The sequence below is a fragment of the Wyeomyia smithii genome, chromosome 1 (assembly GCF_029784165.1).
Source record: "Wyeomyia smithii strain HCP4-BCI-WySm-NY-G18 chromosome 1, ASM2978416v1, whole genome shotgun sequence".
NCBI classification, from domain to species: Eukaryota; Metazoa; Arthropoda; class Insecta; order Diptera; family Culicidae; genus Wyeomyia; species Wyeomyia smithii.
In genome coordinates this window covers 53,134,389-53,148,957 of record NC_073694.1, presented here as the reverse complement: position 1 = coordinate 53,148,957, position 14,569 = coordinate 53,134,389, and the positions used below count along the sequence as shown (strand labels likewise).

At 37.2% G+C, this 14,569-nt stretch overlaps 1 protein-coding gene across 1 annotated transcript; it reads right to left on the bottom strand.

Moving 5' to 3' along the window:
• Positions 1-8: 8 nt before the first annotated feature.
• LOC129716746 (uncharacterized) lies at positions 9-11,836 on the bottom strand. Its single transcript, XM_055666585.1, has 3 exons — positions 11,683-11,836; positions 11,295-11,606; positions 9-128 (listed from the first exon to the last, which is right to left on the bottom strand). Exons 1-3 carry the CDS (start codon positions 11,818-11,820, stop codon positions 9-11), a joined length of 570 nt encoding a protein of 189 aa, XP_055522560.1. The 5' UTR covers positions 11,821-11,836.
• Positions 11,837-14,569: the final 2,733 nt, after the last annotated feature.

Genomic DNA, 14,569 nt, shown 5'->3' with positions numbered 1-14,569 from the left:
CAAACATTTCATTTTGGTGGCCGTTTGACAGTTGCTGGCATTCTCTCTTTTCTCTTGCGACCCACTGCAAAAAATATGAAAGCAGTACATGCATTCACACCAAGCTTCACATCGTGGTACAGGTCTGTCTGAAAAATACGTTAAATTGTTAAGGTTTTAGCTTGAGTTTTAGTTAAATAACAAACAATAACTGAGAGATGAAATAAATGAAATAAAAATGATGCTACGTTATTAGCTTAAAGTTTGATAACATTGAAAAATATTAAATGATCACATATTTATAGTAGATAAGGGTGCGTTAATGACAAGGTATTCTGGACTGACCAGTGCATCCGTAGTAGCGAGGCTGAGACGTGTTAGCTTTGCAAGTTGCATAAAGTTGTATAGAAAATTTGACTAATTTGTTCATTGTAGCGTAAAGGAATTCTATCTTAGGCTTCTTTGTAATCAAAACCTTGTGTTATTTAGAGTGCCTCTGTCAGTAGACATAATCTTAATCTCTCAGAAACCGTCATTTATTTTGGTTGATTTTACTTAAGTCTCGTGTACACTATTTACTTAGAGAATTCGATAAGTGTAGTTTAGTTTTAAGCAGTGCTGGGATGTATGTTAGAGCAAATTTCTCAACTACAGTTTAATCAACACCCACGCACCGACAAACGACAAATCCGATGAAGTCAAAGATGAGTTCTATGACAAGCTTGAGCGAATCTATGACGAGTGCCCAAAACACGACGTAAAAGTCGTCATCGGAGATGCAAACGCACAGGTTGGGAGGGAGGAATTCTTCCGTCCGGTCATTGGAAGGCATAGCCTCCACTCGTCAACCAATGAAAACGGCCTTAGGCTGATAAACTTTGCCGCGGCCAGAGGAATGGCCATATGTAACTCCTATTTTCCACGCTTTAATATTCGAAAGCACACCTGGAGGCATCCAAATGGAGATGCCTGCTCCCAGATGGATCACGTACTGATTGACGGTCGGCACTTTTCGGATGTTACTGATGTAAGGTCTTTTCGGGGACCGAACATTGACTCTGACCATTATCTCGTCGTTTGTAAGATCCGCGCACGGTTGTCGAACGTGCTGAAATCTCGCACAGATAGGACGACGCGTTTCAACATTCAGCGGTTGAAAGCTGATGGCTCGGCAGCAGAATACGCCAGAGAGCTGGATCAACGGATCGCAGAACAGCAGGAGGAAGGAATGGAAGATATAAATGGGCTGTGAAGCAGCATCCACGGCGCCATCGAAACGACTGCGAGAGAGGTGATAGGTACGACGCGTGGAAGACAGCGTAATGGCTGGTTCGATGCCGAGTGCCAGAGAGCGACAGATGAGGAGAACCGTGCCAGGAGCCGCATGCTGCCTGCGGCTACGCGTGAGAACAGAGAGAGGTACAGGGTGGCAAGAGCTGCCGAAAATAGAACCCACCGTCGGAAGAAGCGCGAGTACGAGGAGCAGGTGCTCGCCAGCGCAGAGGACAGCTATGCTCAAAACGACGTGCGGAGATTCTATAGAACTGTCAACAGAGTCAGAAGCAGGAATTTCCCTGTGTCGGTCATGTGTAATGACAAGAACGGCAACCTGCTTACCGACGGTTGCAGCCAGGTGGAAGAAGCATTTTCAGGCGCTATTCAACGGTGAGGAGCCGGATGAGCAGGAAGCCAGGTGGAAGAAGCATTTTCAGGCGCTATTCAACGGTGAGGAGCCGGATGAGCAGAGCAGGAACAGTATTACGATTATGAGTGACGAACAAGCTGTGAAGCCACCAACTCAGGAGGAGGTGAAAAAGGCGATTAATGAGCTGAAAAACGGTAAGGCCGCTGCACAGTGGTTTAAGATAGCAATTTCGCGAACTTAATTCTATAGTTTCTAAGTGCTTCACTTTAGGACTATAGTGTCTTCGAAGCAATTGCTTATATTGAAATTGCTCACATTATGGTGTTATGCACAAATGTTCAACGCTCGTTCTCTAAATTGTGACGAGTCGGACGAGTAACTTTTCCACCTCTTTATAGTATTAGTCTGAAGCTTCAAAATGACGGTGAGTGTAAGCTTCCGGGCGTCCCCCTTTTTCTCCAATCCGCAGGTGAAAATAGAGTAAATTATTGTTGAAATTGCTTATATCTTTCCAACTAAAAGGAATCTCAGCCCAGTGTCTTTGTAAAAATTTTAGAACATGATAAGGCCTGAAATTCTCTAGAACATTGTGTATAGAAAAAAAATCAAACAAAAAAGTTAGAAGCAAAAAACTGAATTTACGAACATTGTCATACGAAATATAAGTTTTTTCAAAAACTACAATACCTAGAGAAAAACTCTTGTAAACAAAGTTGTTTGTAATAAAATTATCTACAACTTTGCTGAAGACAACTTGGAGTTTCATGCAGAAACAAAAAAAATACAATTTTTATTTTTGCCATCGTAGGCTATGGATGTTGTTTCATAACACCATAATGTGAGCAATTTCAATACAAGCAATTGCTTCGAAGATAGTATAGTCCTAAAGTGAAGCACTTAGACACTACAGAATTAAGTTCGCGACATTACTATCGTAAACCACTGTGCGCTGGGACGGTAGGGCGGTATCCCGGCCGAACTTCTAAAAGCGGGAAGCAAGCGGCTGTACTATGCGATCCACCAGATAATACTAAGGATCTGGGTGGATGAACAAATGCCGAAAGACTGGTTGGAAGGCCTCATATGCCCTATCTATAAGAAGGGCTATCGAGGCATAACGTTGCTCAACTCCGCATATAAAGTGCTCTCCCGTATCCTGTTCTTCAGATTGAAACCTTTAACGGAATCCTTTGTAGGCGTACACCAGGCTGGTTTTCGACAGGGACGTTCCACGACGGATCAAATATTCACCCTGCGACAGATCCCCGATAAGTTCCGGGAGTACAACTTACCGACTCACCATCTATTTGTGGATTTCAGGGCGGCATACGACTCAGTGAAAAGAAACGAGCTGTGGCAGATTATGTTGGAACACGGTTTCTCTACTAAACTAATTAAGCTGAGTCGTATGACGCTGGAGGGATCAAAATCGTGCGTGCGGATAGCCGGCGAAACATCAGCCGCAACCGTAACGTTGGATGGACTGAGGCAGGGCACATAGGGGGAACTGCTAACAAAAATTGATTCAAAAACTGGCCCCTTTTAAAACCTATGAAAGTGGTATAACTAGTATAACGGGGCATCGATCTGTCAATTTGAATTGTGACAAAAAACACTCACACGCAGCACTTGTTCCTGTTAGAGCATCTTCAGCGATCTATTTTCGTAACAAATTTATACTAGACTAGTTGAACGCTCCCGGCGATGCACGGGATCAGAGGTTTCGAAGCCAAGATTTTTTGTTTGCTTCATTGTTGCATTAGCTCAACCCACTTAAAAAATATTTCACATCTTATATGTCCATCATCACTTTTAGTACTTCAATATTCCGAGAACGCACAGAACGGAAGTTTCCTTATTGGATTGCATTTTGTGATTTAAGGCTGATTTACAGAAACTGGAAGTCGCCATTTTGGATTTCAAAAAGACGTAAGGAGTTCTACTTTTGGAAATATTGAAATTGTTGGCCAAATAGCTCTTTAGGTTATTTTGCTGAAACCGGAAGTCGCCATTTTTTATTTCCATTTTTATTGGCACTCACTTGTAACCTTATTCACACGATTGAAATGATTTAATTTTGAAAATGTCACCGAGAAAAATAATTCTGCTCCGTGCATTAAGTAAAGTGACCCATAATTGTAGAAATGCTACATTTTGCGGTGTTTTTATTACTTTTGCATGATAATACATCACGACTTAATGAAATGATCAAGCTTTTACAACATTATCAAGCTTTTACAACAATGAAATAACTTTTTAGATAACTTTTTTTGATGATTTTATAGACTAAATGATCTTGAATGCCGAAAGCGACCCATAATTGTGTATTTTGCTATGCAAATGATATTTTTCTTCCTAACCGATTTACACACATCAGCTGCAATAAAACTAATTGTCGATCGAAAGTATACATCAGAACACAGAAATAGATAGTAAAGCATTCGTGGTTGATAATTTTTCCGATTTTATATTCATTTTTGAACTTTCAGGCAACACGTTGACTGACCCATAATTGTAGAGGGACTGTATAATACGTATAAATTTCAAAAAAAGTATTTTGATGCGTTTTTCTGTATTCTGTATTCCCCGTGGCTCTGTGGTTAACGATGTCGATTGGCTCTCACACGGTTGTGATATCGGGTTCAATCCCCGATCAGGTCGAAAAGATTTTCTTCGGCTCAGCACTGGGACACGGTGTATCGTTGTACTTATCCAACAACATGCAAAATGTGCTAAAAACAATATAGATAGCGAATTCTCCCAACTAATCTGGTTGATCAAGAACGCTATTAGAAGGCTAGCGTGCGATATTGTTGTGCTGTATACATAAATCATCTTCAAACATACGTAGTTTTGTGAATTATATCTCAACTTCAGCATTGAGTTACCTTCTATTTTTCCTCAAAACGAACGAACATTTTAATGAAAGAGTAATCACATGTCATCGCATTGAATTTTGATTTAGAGGCAAATTCAGCTAAAAACTCATGATTTTGCATGTTTTACGTAGTTTTGTGAATAATATTTCAAGTTTTAGTAATCAGATACTTTTTACTTTTCCTCAAATGTCTTTCCTGAACGTTAACAAACATTTTAATGAAAAAATAACCACATGTCATCGCTTTGAATTTTGATTTAGAGGCAAATTCAGCTAAAAACTCATGATTTTGCATGTTTTACGTAGTTTTGTGAATAATATCTCAAGTTTCAGTAATCAGATACTTTTTACTTTTCCTCAAATGTCGTTCCTGAACGTTAACAAACATTTTAATGAAAAAATAACCACATGTCATCGCTTTGAATTTTGATTTAGAGGCAAATTCAGCATAAAAAGTCATAATTTTGCATGTTTTACGTAGTTTTGTGAATAATATATCAAGTTTTAGTAATCAGATACTTTTTATTTTTCCTCAAATGTCTTTCCTGAACGTTAATAAACTTTTTAATGAAAAAATAATCACATGTCATCGCTTTGAATTTTGGTTTAGAGACAAATTCAGCATAAAAAGTCATAATTTTGCATGTTTTACGTAGTTTTGTGAATAATATCTTAAATTTTAGTAATCATATACTTTTTATTTTTCCTCAAATGTCTATCCTGAACGTTAACAAACTTTTTAATTAATAAATAATCACATGTCATCGCTTTGAATTTTGATTTAGAGGCAAATTCAGCATAAAAAGTCATAATTTTGCATGTTTTACGTAGTTTTGTGAATAACATCTCAAGTTTTAGTAATCAGATACTTTTTATTTTTTCTCAAATGTCTTTCCTGAACGTTAGCAAACATTTTAATGGAAAAATAACCACATGTCATCGCCTTGAATTTTGATTTAGAGGCAAATTCAGCATAAAAAGTCATAATTTTGCATGTTTTACGTAGTTTTGTGAATAACATTTCAAGTTTTAGTAATCAAATACTTTTTATTTTTCCTCAAATGTCTTTCCTGAACGTTAGCAAACATTTTAATGGAAAAATAACCACATGTCATCGCTTTGAATTTTGATTTAGAGGCAAATTCAGCATAAAATGTCATAATTTTGCATGTTTTACGTAGTTTTGTGAATAACATCTCAAGTTTTTGTAATCAGATATTTTTTATTTTCCCTCAAATGTTTTTTCTGAACATCAACAAACATTTTAATGTAAAAAAAACATGTCACCGCTTATTATTTTTGATTTAGAACGATTCAAAATGATGATGATTACTGTACACCTCAGAGACTGAGGGAATAATATCAATAAGATCAAGCGTTACGGAATTCCATTTTTATATAGTAGATTTAACCAGCGAAACCTGAAAAGAACCAACTAATATAGACCAACTTTACGTTCTCCGCTGTTGTATATTTTGTTGTTTAAAACCGCAGACACTCTGTGAATCATTCAATACCCCATGCTATTAGTTTCCCATGAGAGTTGTTATAAAAAGCACTCAATATTTAACAAACGGAAATTCGATAATTTTCACGTACATTGAGCGATTACTTTGGCAAGCCACTTTATATCCACAAGACTTAATGGATTTGATGATTTAAGCCAAATGTCAGTGAAATTTTTCAGGATGGATTAGTACAATCGAAAAATTTCTGCTGCAAGTGAGCTTCGAAGGTAAGCGAAAAATATTTGATCGCGTAGAAAATCGACTTCCCTTTTTGTTTCATCAATCTCGTCGAATATTGCAGTTCTTTAAACTTGGGTTCGTTTTTGAGAATATTGTAACAAGCCTGCATTTTAACGTTTCCATTTCAGTGTCTTCGGGGAACACTTTTTTGGCCTCTCGAGACTGATCGTTCTTGGTAGTCCCACTACAATTGAGGCGGTTAACGAAGGCTAGATAGCCAACGTATTTGGCTACCTAGTGGCTGATGGTTGCAAACCAAATAGTTGAACCAAGGCGTGAGCTGTTCATCGTCTTCTTAGGAAAAACCACAAAAATGAATTGTGAATTGATGTGAAAATTTTTTGTTTTGTTTATCCCACATCACTCGCAAAACGCTTATATGGAAATAGCTGAAAATGTAATATTCAATTAAAATATGACATTTTGCACACCCGCAATTGGTGGTAGCGTGCAAAGAGCTTTAGAACGATTTATTTCAAATTTTAGATCAAAAAGTGACAAAAATAGATCAAAACGTATACGAGTTTTGAAGTTTTTCAGGAGTGACATTGTGCAGCTCGATTAGAACGAATTTTTCTATTTTCTAATCTAACATAACGCTCATCAATGGTACGATTTACTCGAAACGAGATGCGCAATGTCACCCCAGTTTAAATCTGGTATCTATAAAACAAAATTTGCAATAGCGGTGCTTCAGTGAATTTGAGTTTGTTCCAAAAAAAAAAAAAAAATAGAACAAAACATCGATTTGCACCACCGCTGAAGATGCCCTTATACTTGTCTTTTGAAGTTGATCGTTCAAGAGCAGTGTTGCTCACAATATTTTTTTGAAAACTGAAAGAATATTGTTTGGGTTTTACAGTTTTCATTTCAACAAAAAGAAATGTTTACAAACATAAGTACATCACTAATGTCGTTATCGATTTTATGGGTCACTTTTCTGTACATGCAGTGTTCGCGAACCACTCTAGTAAAGCTGCTGTCAAATTTATCATGTGTTCAGTTTTTAACGAAAAACGAAGTTTTTTGAACTGACAGTGAATGGCGGTGATTGTTCCCAACAGTAGAAGATAAATAATCAATCAAGAGTCAAAACAAACCATCGTTGACAATATTTGACTGGCAGTATTGGTGAATTTCTTCTTTGTGCGGGTGTATTCAGGTGCGGGAAAAGTGAACAAAATGAGCTATACTAAAATTTTAAACAAACCGGTTCTTGTACAAAATGTGCAATAGTGTGTGCTACACGCAAAAAAGTAAAACGATATACTTAAGTACTTAGCATTTTGTAGATTTCATCAATATAACTCAATAAACCGGTGCACCCGATGCAAAATCTTTGAGAGCTCCTGAGCTTATTCTTCAGTAAGTCCAAAGTGATGTACTGTTTTTGCCAATTCATTAAAACTCAAGTAACCATTATCAATAGGCATATGTAACCAATACTGAAGTGCATTATATATGTCTGGTGATCAGGTGGGATAATCTCTGATTTTGCAAGATTTGTTGATTGACTTAGACGACTTATCTCCATATTTTTGGACATTTATACAGTAGTTTTATAAGCTATGAAGCACCCAATTAGGATACATCAATTCAGCTTAACCTCTTAAACGATTACAAGTAGTTTAAAATCCGTATACAGTAAACGTCATCTGCTACAAATAACAGTCATCATTATTGGTTTCGAACCATCAGTTAAGTATAAGTTATTCTGTGAATCTGGCGGCACTGCTTGCAAGTTGAATAATATTTCAGTAGTGCTTGAAGGCATCAACCATCTGAGGGGTGCAAAAATTGATTTTTTTTCATCTTTTCGATAAAATAACTTTGCTAAAAAATATTTCCATAAACTGATTGATTAATCATCAAAATACTGCCGAAAATAGAATACTGATTTTAAATTTTTGTACCGCTTGTGGTATGATGTTGAAATGAAATAAAGGGTTATGTATTTGGAAACTCTAGTACCATCGACAACTATATATGTTTGTAAATTGAGATTTTATTTGAAAACCCAAATTCCAATTCTCCAATAAATTAATTTTGATAAGTAAATTTAGTGAGCACAAATATTGTTAGGAGATTAAAATCTAAGATGTATTTAATGCATGAGTATATTCACGCTTTTGGTGTTGTTTCCGCGGCTGACGCGTGAAATTTATTAAGTTCGAAAAGGTCTACAACCGCGTTATGTGTGAACAAAAACCTTCAAAACATACTGGGCTCAAAGTATTCTTCACTTTATTCAGTGTTGTTTACTGTTTTCTACCACATGCTAACCCAAAAATGGGTGTTTCGACAGGGTTTTGTTTCATTTTTCAAAAAGATGCAAATGTTTCCTTCCAATTAGTCATGGTTATCCCGAAAATGCAACTCCAAGTTGCTATAAGTACCTACATACTATTATTTCGTTTATAAGTACATACTATACCGCACTTGTAATAAAACTAAAAGATTTTGGTTTTTTATCCAATAGTCTGGTGACTGTTCTGTATGAACAGTATGAACAAGTGTCGCGAACATATACTAGCCTTATCATCAATTGCTCGACTTTGGGTTCTTCCTAAAATTTTCAATAAATGTTGTAAGAACTTAGAAAAGTAAAAATGCTATTGCATCGTTGTATAGCCCCTCGGTAGTATTAATGCTGGTATAAAAAAAATTGACATTTCGATGCCCCACTATACCACAGAGAAAAATTTAGCTGGACCCAATTTTTTTCATCTAGTTCCCCCTATGTGAGCAGGGGGATGCGCTCTCCAACTTATTGTTTAACATCGCTCTTGAGGGTACAGTACGAAGAGCAAACGTGGAAAGAAACGGTACGATCATCACGAAATCTCACATGCTTCTAGGTTTTGCGGACGACATCGATCTCATCGGTATCAACCGTAAGGCCGTAAAGGAAGCCTTCGTACCTTTTAAGAGGGAAGCAGCGAGATTGGGGCTTGTCATTAACTCTGCCAAAACGAAGTACATGGTAGCTGGCAGAGAGCGTGGAAGTCCCCGTGGTCTTGGTGCTGAGGTGGAGATAGATGGGGAACGATTTGAAGTGGTTGACGAATTCGTTTATCTTGGTACGCTTGTGACATGTGACAACGATATGAGCCGTGAAGTGAAACGACGAGTTGCAGCTGCGAACAGGGCTTTCTACGGACTGCGTAACCAGCTAAGGTCCCGTAGTTTGCAAACTCGCCCATACACATTTTTTAAAATCTAATTAGAGCGTAGATTTTGGTCTGAAAGCCTCTCCAACTTCCTTTATGTCAACGTTTACAGAAACATTATCTCATAAATTTATCTAATGGACAATAACAAAAATCTATGTTTCTTTTAACACCTGAAATATTAGTATCATACTTTAGCCTATGAATATTCCGTCGCAGTCACAGGATTAGTTCAAACACGCTGTTAGTTTCAGCTTTGAAGGTTTACAAGACGCAATATAATATGTTTCACTAGAGTACCATCGAGGATAAAGTAGCGAAGCAAGTAGTATTTACAGCAAAGAAATACTTTCACTATGAAATGCTATGCATTTGCAGCACTTCATCAAAGCTAACACGACTGCCACCCAACTAGCGAATCGTGTCCGTTAGTTGGGCGAGCTGACAGCTGGGCAAATTTTTCACAGGGGAGCGCCGATTGTTTGTTTTCTTCCTGCTTTGAAAAGATTTCCTAATTTCATTGCGGTAAGACTAGAAAATAAACTTTGCTCTTCTGTCTTGCTGCTGTGGTGAATATTAAATGCATTTGGTCAATACTTTTTTATACTAAAAATCCAACGAGAGGCAAGGTGATAAAGCGCAAGCACATCACTCTGCTTCTTGCCTATTTTTTTTCTTGGTTCCCCCATGGCTTCAAGAAATTTACGTGAATTGGATACCCAATTCCTTAAATAAAAACCACCACAAGAGTGTATAAATTTTACCACACTTGCAATTTTGAAAACTTGATCTACTGAATCAGCACCATCATAATAGGCTGCTACATCTCAAACAAGTCTAATCTTTCCTGGTTTTCCCGGGTTTCGTACCACATTTAGCGGAAGGTGTCAAATCCTGGCGGGTTGAGACTCCGCGAATTCTTCGACAGTAGCGTTAAGGGGATAACCCTTTGTAACGTAATCTCGAATCTGTGGATGTACGCTTTCAAATAATTCAGGATAAGTTTGGGAAAATTTAATTGATTCCTTTGGAGGCCTCAAAAATCATAAACTTATCGGAAGTCGATTACTAATGACTCCGCTTGGCGCATTTCATTTCAAATCTATTGTATGACTAAACCTACTTTTTGCATCCTTGATCCACCCTAATAAGTATTGAGCGCATCCGCTTTCGACCACACGGCTCTCGCCCCATTTGAGGTGTTATAAAAATCAACAGCTCGAACTCATGGACGAATGGTAGTAAGACACAATGGAGTTATATAGAAATATAATTTTTTTAATAAAAATAGATTGCGTTTAGTCAAAAACATCATATCAAGAAGACTGGGAACTCTACCTGAGATCGAGCGACAGTGTTGGCAGCGCAGTCTGTTGATTAAAAGTGGAACTGACGCATGCTAGTGTGTGTGCTGGCGATGCGAATGCAAGCCGAACGCACTGGCTGGACCACCACATACGCAAACTCTATCTTCGCAGTGATGTAGTTCATAGCAAACTTCCACCTTTGAAAGATGGAGTGCGCTGTTTGATTTGGCGCTTTTCATTTGTATGGGATCAATCCAGAAGTATGATGTTTTTGGTTTAGTAAAAGCAAATACTAAAAAGTTAGAACAAGATGTATAGAACGTATTTGATAGTTGTTTTCTTGATCAAAGTACAAAATAATCGGAGAAATTTCGATTTCACTATCACTGGGAAAAGCGCCATCTCTTGCCACTGGAAATTTTTTCAGGTGTCCCATTATAAGTTTAAGATAAAATTGCTCGTATATGAAATAAAATATGCATATTAATTTCACTGTCTGTAACTTGGAAACATAACGGCGGAAGCCTTTTCACACACAAAATAGTACTCATCCCGGCAGTTCCTTACCGCCCACTTGAAACCACCCAGTTCGGTCTGGTTGCCCAGTAGCACACACCGATCGTCGTTCCGGGCGTCATCAGACGTTGGCAGTGGCAACAATTCGCTCCAGTTGTTCCAAACGATTCGAGTGCCAGTCGAATGCCAGTGGAAATTTCCCAATTCAGCCAAATCGCTACCACCGATCCAGAAAGAGTTATTTCCGAACTTGTCCGTCTCTTTCAGCACTTTGGTGATCGCTTCCTGCTTTTCTGCTGAGGTGACAATTACCAGGTTGCGTCCCAAATAGTGGCAGTACTCGGTTGCCTTGAACCAATTGGCCTATTATTTTTTAGTATTACGATAAGTTGAATATTAATCAAGTAAACTTTAAAAGAATATTCCGCTATATACCGACCTTGAAGTTTGGAACCACCATCGGAGCGTTGGCGTCGCATTCATTTCTTAGATCTTTGTCATTACCGTTGGGGGTGACTATTGAGGAACTGGAATGGAAACAGTATGATAACATTAAAAGTAAGCCCAACAGCATCATTTCTAGTCTGTTCGATGCAGTTTCCACAGCGAATGAAGAGCGTTAGTCAAATGTGGAAAAATTGTTTCTGTTTGGGATATAATGATGAGCAAGATCCATGTCAAACGATATTTTAACGTCAGCAAAGTATGTGAAACTAAAACCGGATGATGATTCGATAAGTAAATCGTACGTGGTTGGGTTACCAGTCAGTTTCAAATTCTACAACACTCGGACTCTTAGTCAAGAAATGATGTTTTTGTGTGCTGATTGGTCAGTTCTTGTATGTACATTAAAAGTTGTTTCATTTTGTATACTTATCAAAAAGTAAATAATAAATTCTGTTTCATTAAGGCTGATTTTGAGGTCAATACCAGCAAGCTTGATTTTCCTTTGTAATTTATCATCATTTTCGGTGTACGTTTCATATACACGCAGTATTATCGACTGATATGGAGAGGCACAGAAACAAGTTCCAATGCTAAAATCGTTTGACTACTTTATGATTTTCGACCTCGACATTATTACGCACCAGTGTAGTAGGTACGCAGCACGATGGTCACGTCGAATTTGCGCAAATCGCTATAATCAGTCATTTAAGTTATTTTTTTTGTTTAAAACTGAGCAAATGTGACGTGGTGTTTCTGTTAAGCCTACTTTAAATTTGAGGAACAGTTGAATCTGTTATCATTTTGCGCGGGAAATAAAATGTCTTAATGTATGTTGCATAAGAGCTTGCGCCAACTGAATGTGAATCAGAAAGTTGAGATTTACATTGTAACAGAATAAACACAAGATCCCATGAAGGTAAATATTGTCTTATAAGTCATGATTATCTTCACAAAATATGGTAAATTGCACTGCTTGTTTGCACTACGAAAGACGGTCATTTCATTCAGCCATTACTTGTACTGCGGTAAATGAAAACGCGTGAGAACGGTAGTAATTTCCCTATCAGGCATCTAATTAGTGAACACATTTATTTACCACCGCTTACCGGTCGGTTACACAGTCAGCTGGGGTTTTCACCTGATTCTGTCAAGGCCTTGATTCACTTTAATCAAATTACTGGACGCGTTGGTGGCACGCAACGCAACAGTCGCCGATGAGAGCGACGCTCACATAGTGTGGCTAATGGTAGAAGATACGAGCGTACAGGTTTATATTGAGCTGCGGGTTATAAAATTCTTGGAACCCATTCGAGAAATTCTATGTCATATCAAGAAAGTTTTATTTTTGTTTAATTTGTTATTTCTGATTTTGATCAAGTTTTGCACAGTTGTTTGAGTTTCATGAAAATACCATTTCACTTTCTCCTAGCAGGCAAAGAGTCGTTTCGAAAAGGGCACTAATAAAAAAATATATGTAAAAGCTGGAACTAAGTATGAAATTTTTGTTATTTTTTTCACACAGTTTAATTTGCTGTGTGAAACTTATTATATTTTCAGCCAAACCTAATAATGGTGGAATGGAGTTTGGTTCAAATTCGTATTTCATGCCAACCTAACTGAGGGTCTGAGAGCACCCTCTCAGAATATAATGGAACATTGTGGGTGTGTAGGCGTTATTAAACTAAGCCAGTTTGCAAATTTATCCTGACAAACATTTGATAAAGTCTTAAACCAGAAGAATCCCAGAAAATTCATAAATTGTGCCATGGAAAATCAAAACAAACAAGGAAGAAAACAACACAGAATAAAAATAATAAACCTATTGTTATCTCACTTTAGATGTCGTCATGTGTTAATCGTTGACCAAAAATTCACATTTTTCATTATATTTTTACCCCATTATTTATTCTATCTTCAGAACCGAGAAAGAATTTTTTGAAAAAAGTACTAATTTTCATACGAAACAATTTTCTTTAATAAAATAATAGAAAAGACTCTATTAGATACACACTTATTCTCGTTTTAATTGTTCAGTAATTTTTATTACGGTCATATTCAGTAAATTTGGAAAAATACTGATCATTTCGTAATTTTCTCAAAAACAACTGATGTCGGTTGAAGTTTTTACCGAATTACCGTTATGCAAAAGGCACTTGACGAGCTCAGCAAAAAACATTACTGACCTTTTCTGTAAACTAAAGTATGTTCTGCACTTTCATAAAGTTCAGTAAATATTTGACGATCTGTCAGCATCTTCCTAGGTGTTGCTGAAAACTCTTCAATTGTTTAACTGTACTCTTGTTGTTTTTTACTTTATTGTTCGGCAATTTTTCTGCATCTGTGAAAACGAAACATCAAATGTCCGCCATTTTCAAATATTCAGAGTTCCGAAGCTGAGTTTTTAAGTGTTTCGCGTGTGATTTTCAAAAAAAAAATGGATATCTTACTTTCAAATCTACAAGAAAACGACGTGGAGGTACACGATCTATTCAGTCAGCATATGGAAATTTTTCCACCACAGGAGAGCAGTTTACTAGAAGCCTGCAACAAAAAGCCTGTATTCATCATAACATTAAACGTATCAAGTTTTTACTCGAATGTGCTGGGAACACCAGTATAATCGATCTAAACAATCCGAAACTCCTTTCTAAAATTATTCAACAGTTGCAATAGCAACTTTCACAATGGTTCATATTTCTCTCGTAACCATGAAAAAACTTTACGTTTACAGAATGCTCGGTTATTTGTGACGAATCGTCAGCTTTGTAAATTTACAGAACGCTCGGTAATTCGTGACGAATAGTCAGCTTTGTAAATACCGAATCATGCATCAATTTTTGATGAACGCTTCGTAAATTTTTACTGAGCTATCTTCTATG

What these genes read in the sequence shown, in the direction of transcription:
- LOC129716746 (XM_055666585.1), bottom strand. Translation starts at nt 11,820, where the DNA reads ATGATGCTGTTGGGCTTACTTTTAATGTTATCATACTGTTTCCATTCC. An exon ending in TGGTGGTTCCAAACTTCAAG is followed by an intron (nt 11,607 to 11,682) that starts GTCGGTATATAG and finishes AAAAAATAATAG; the next exon opens with GCCAATTGGTTCAAGGCAAC. An exon ending in TGGGTGGTTTCAAGTGGGCG is followed by an intron (nt 129 to 11,294) that starts GTAAGGAACTGC and finishes CGTATTTTTCAG; the next exon opens with ACAGACCTGTACCACGATGT.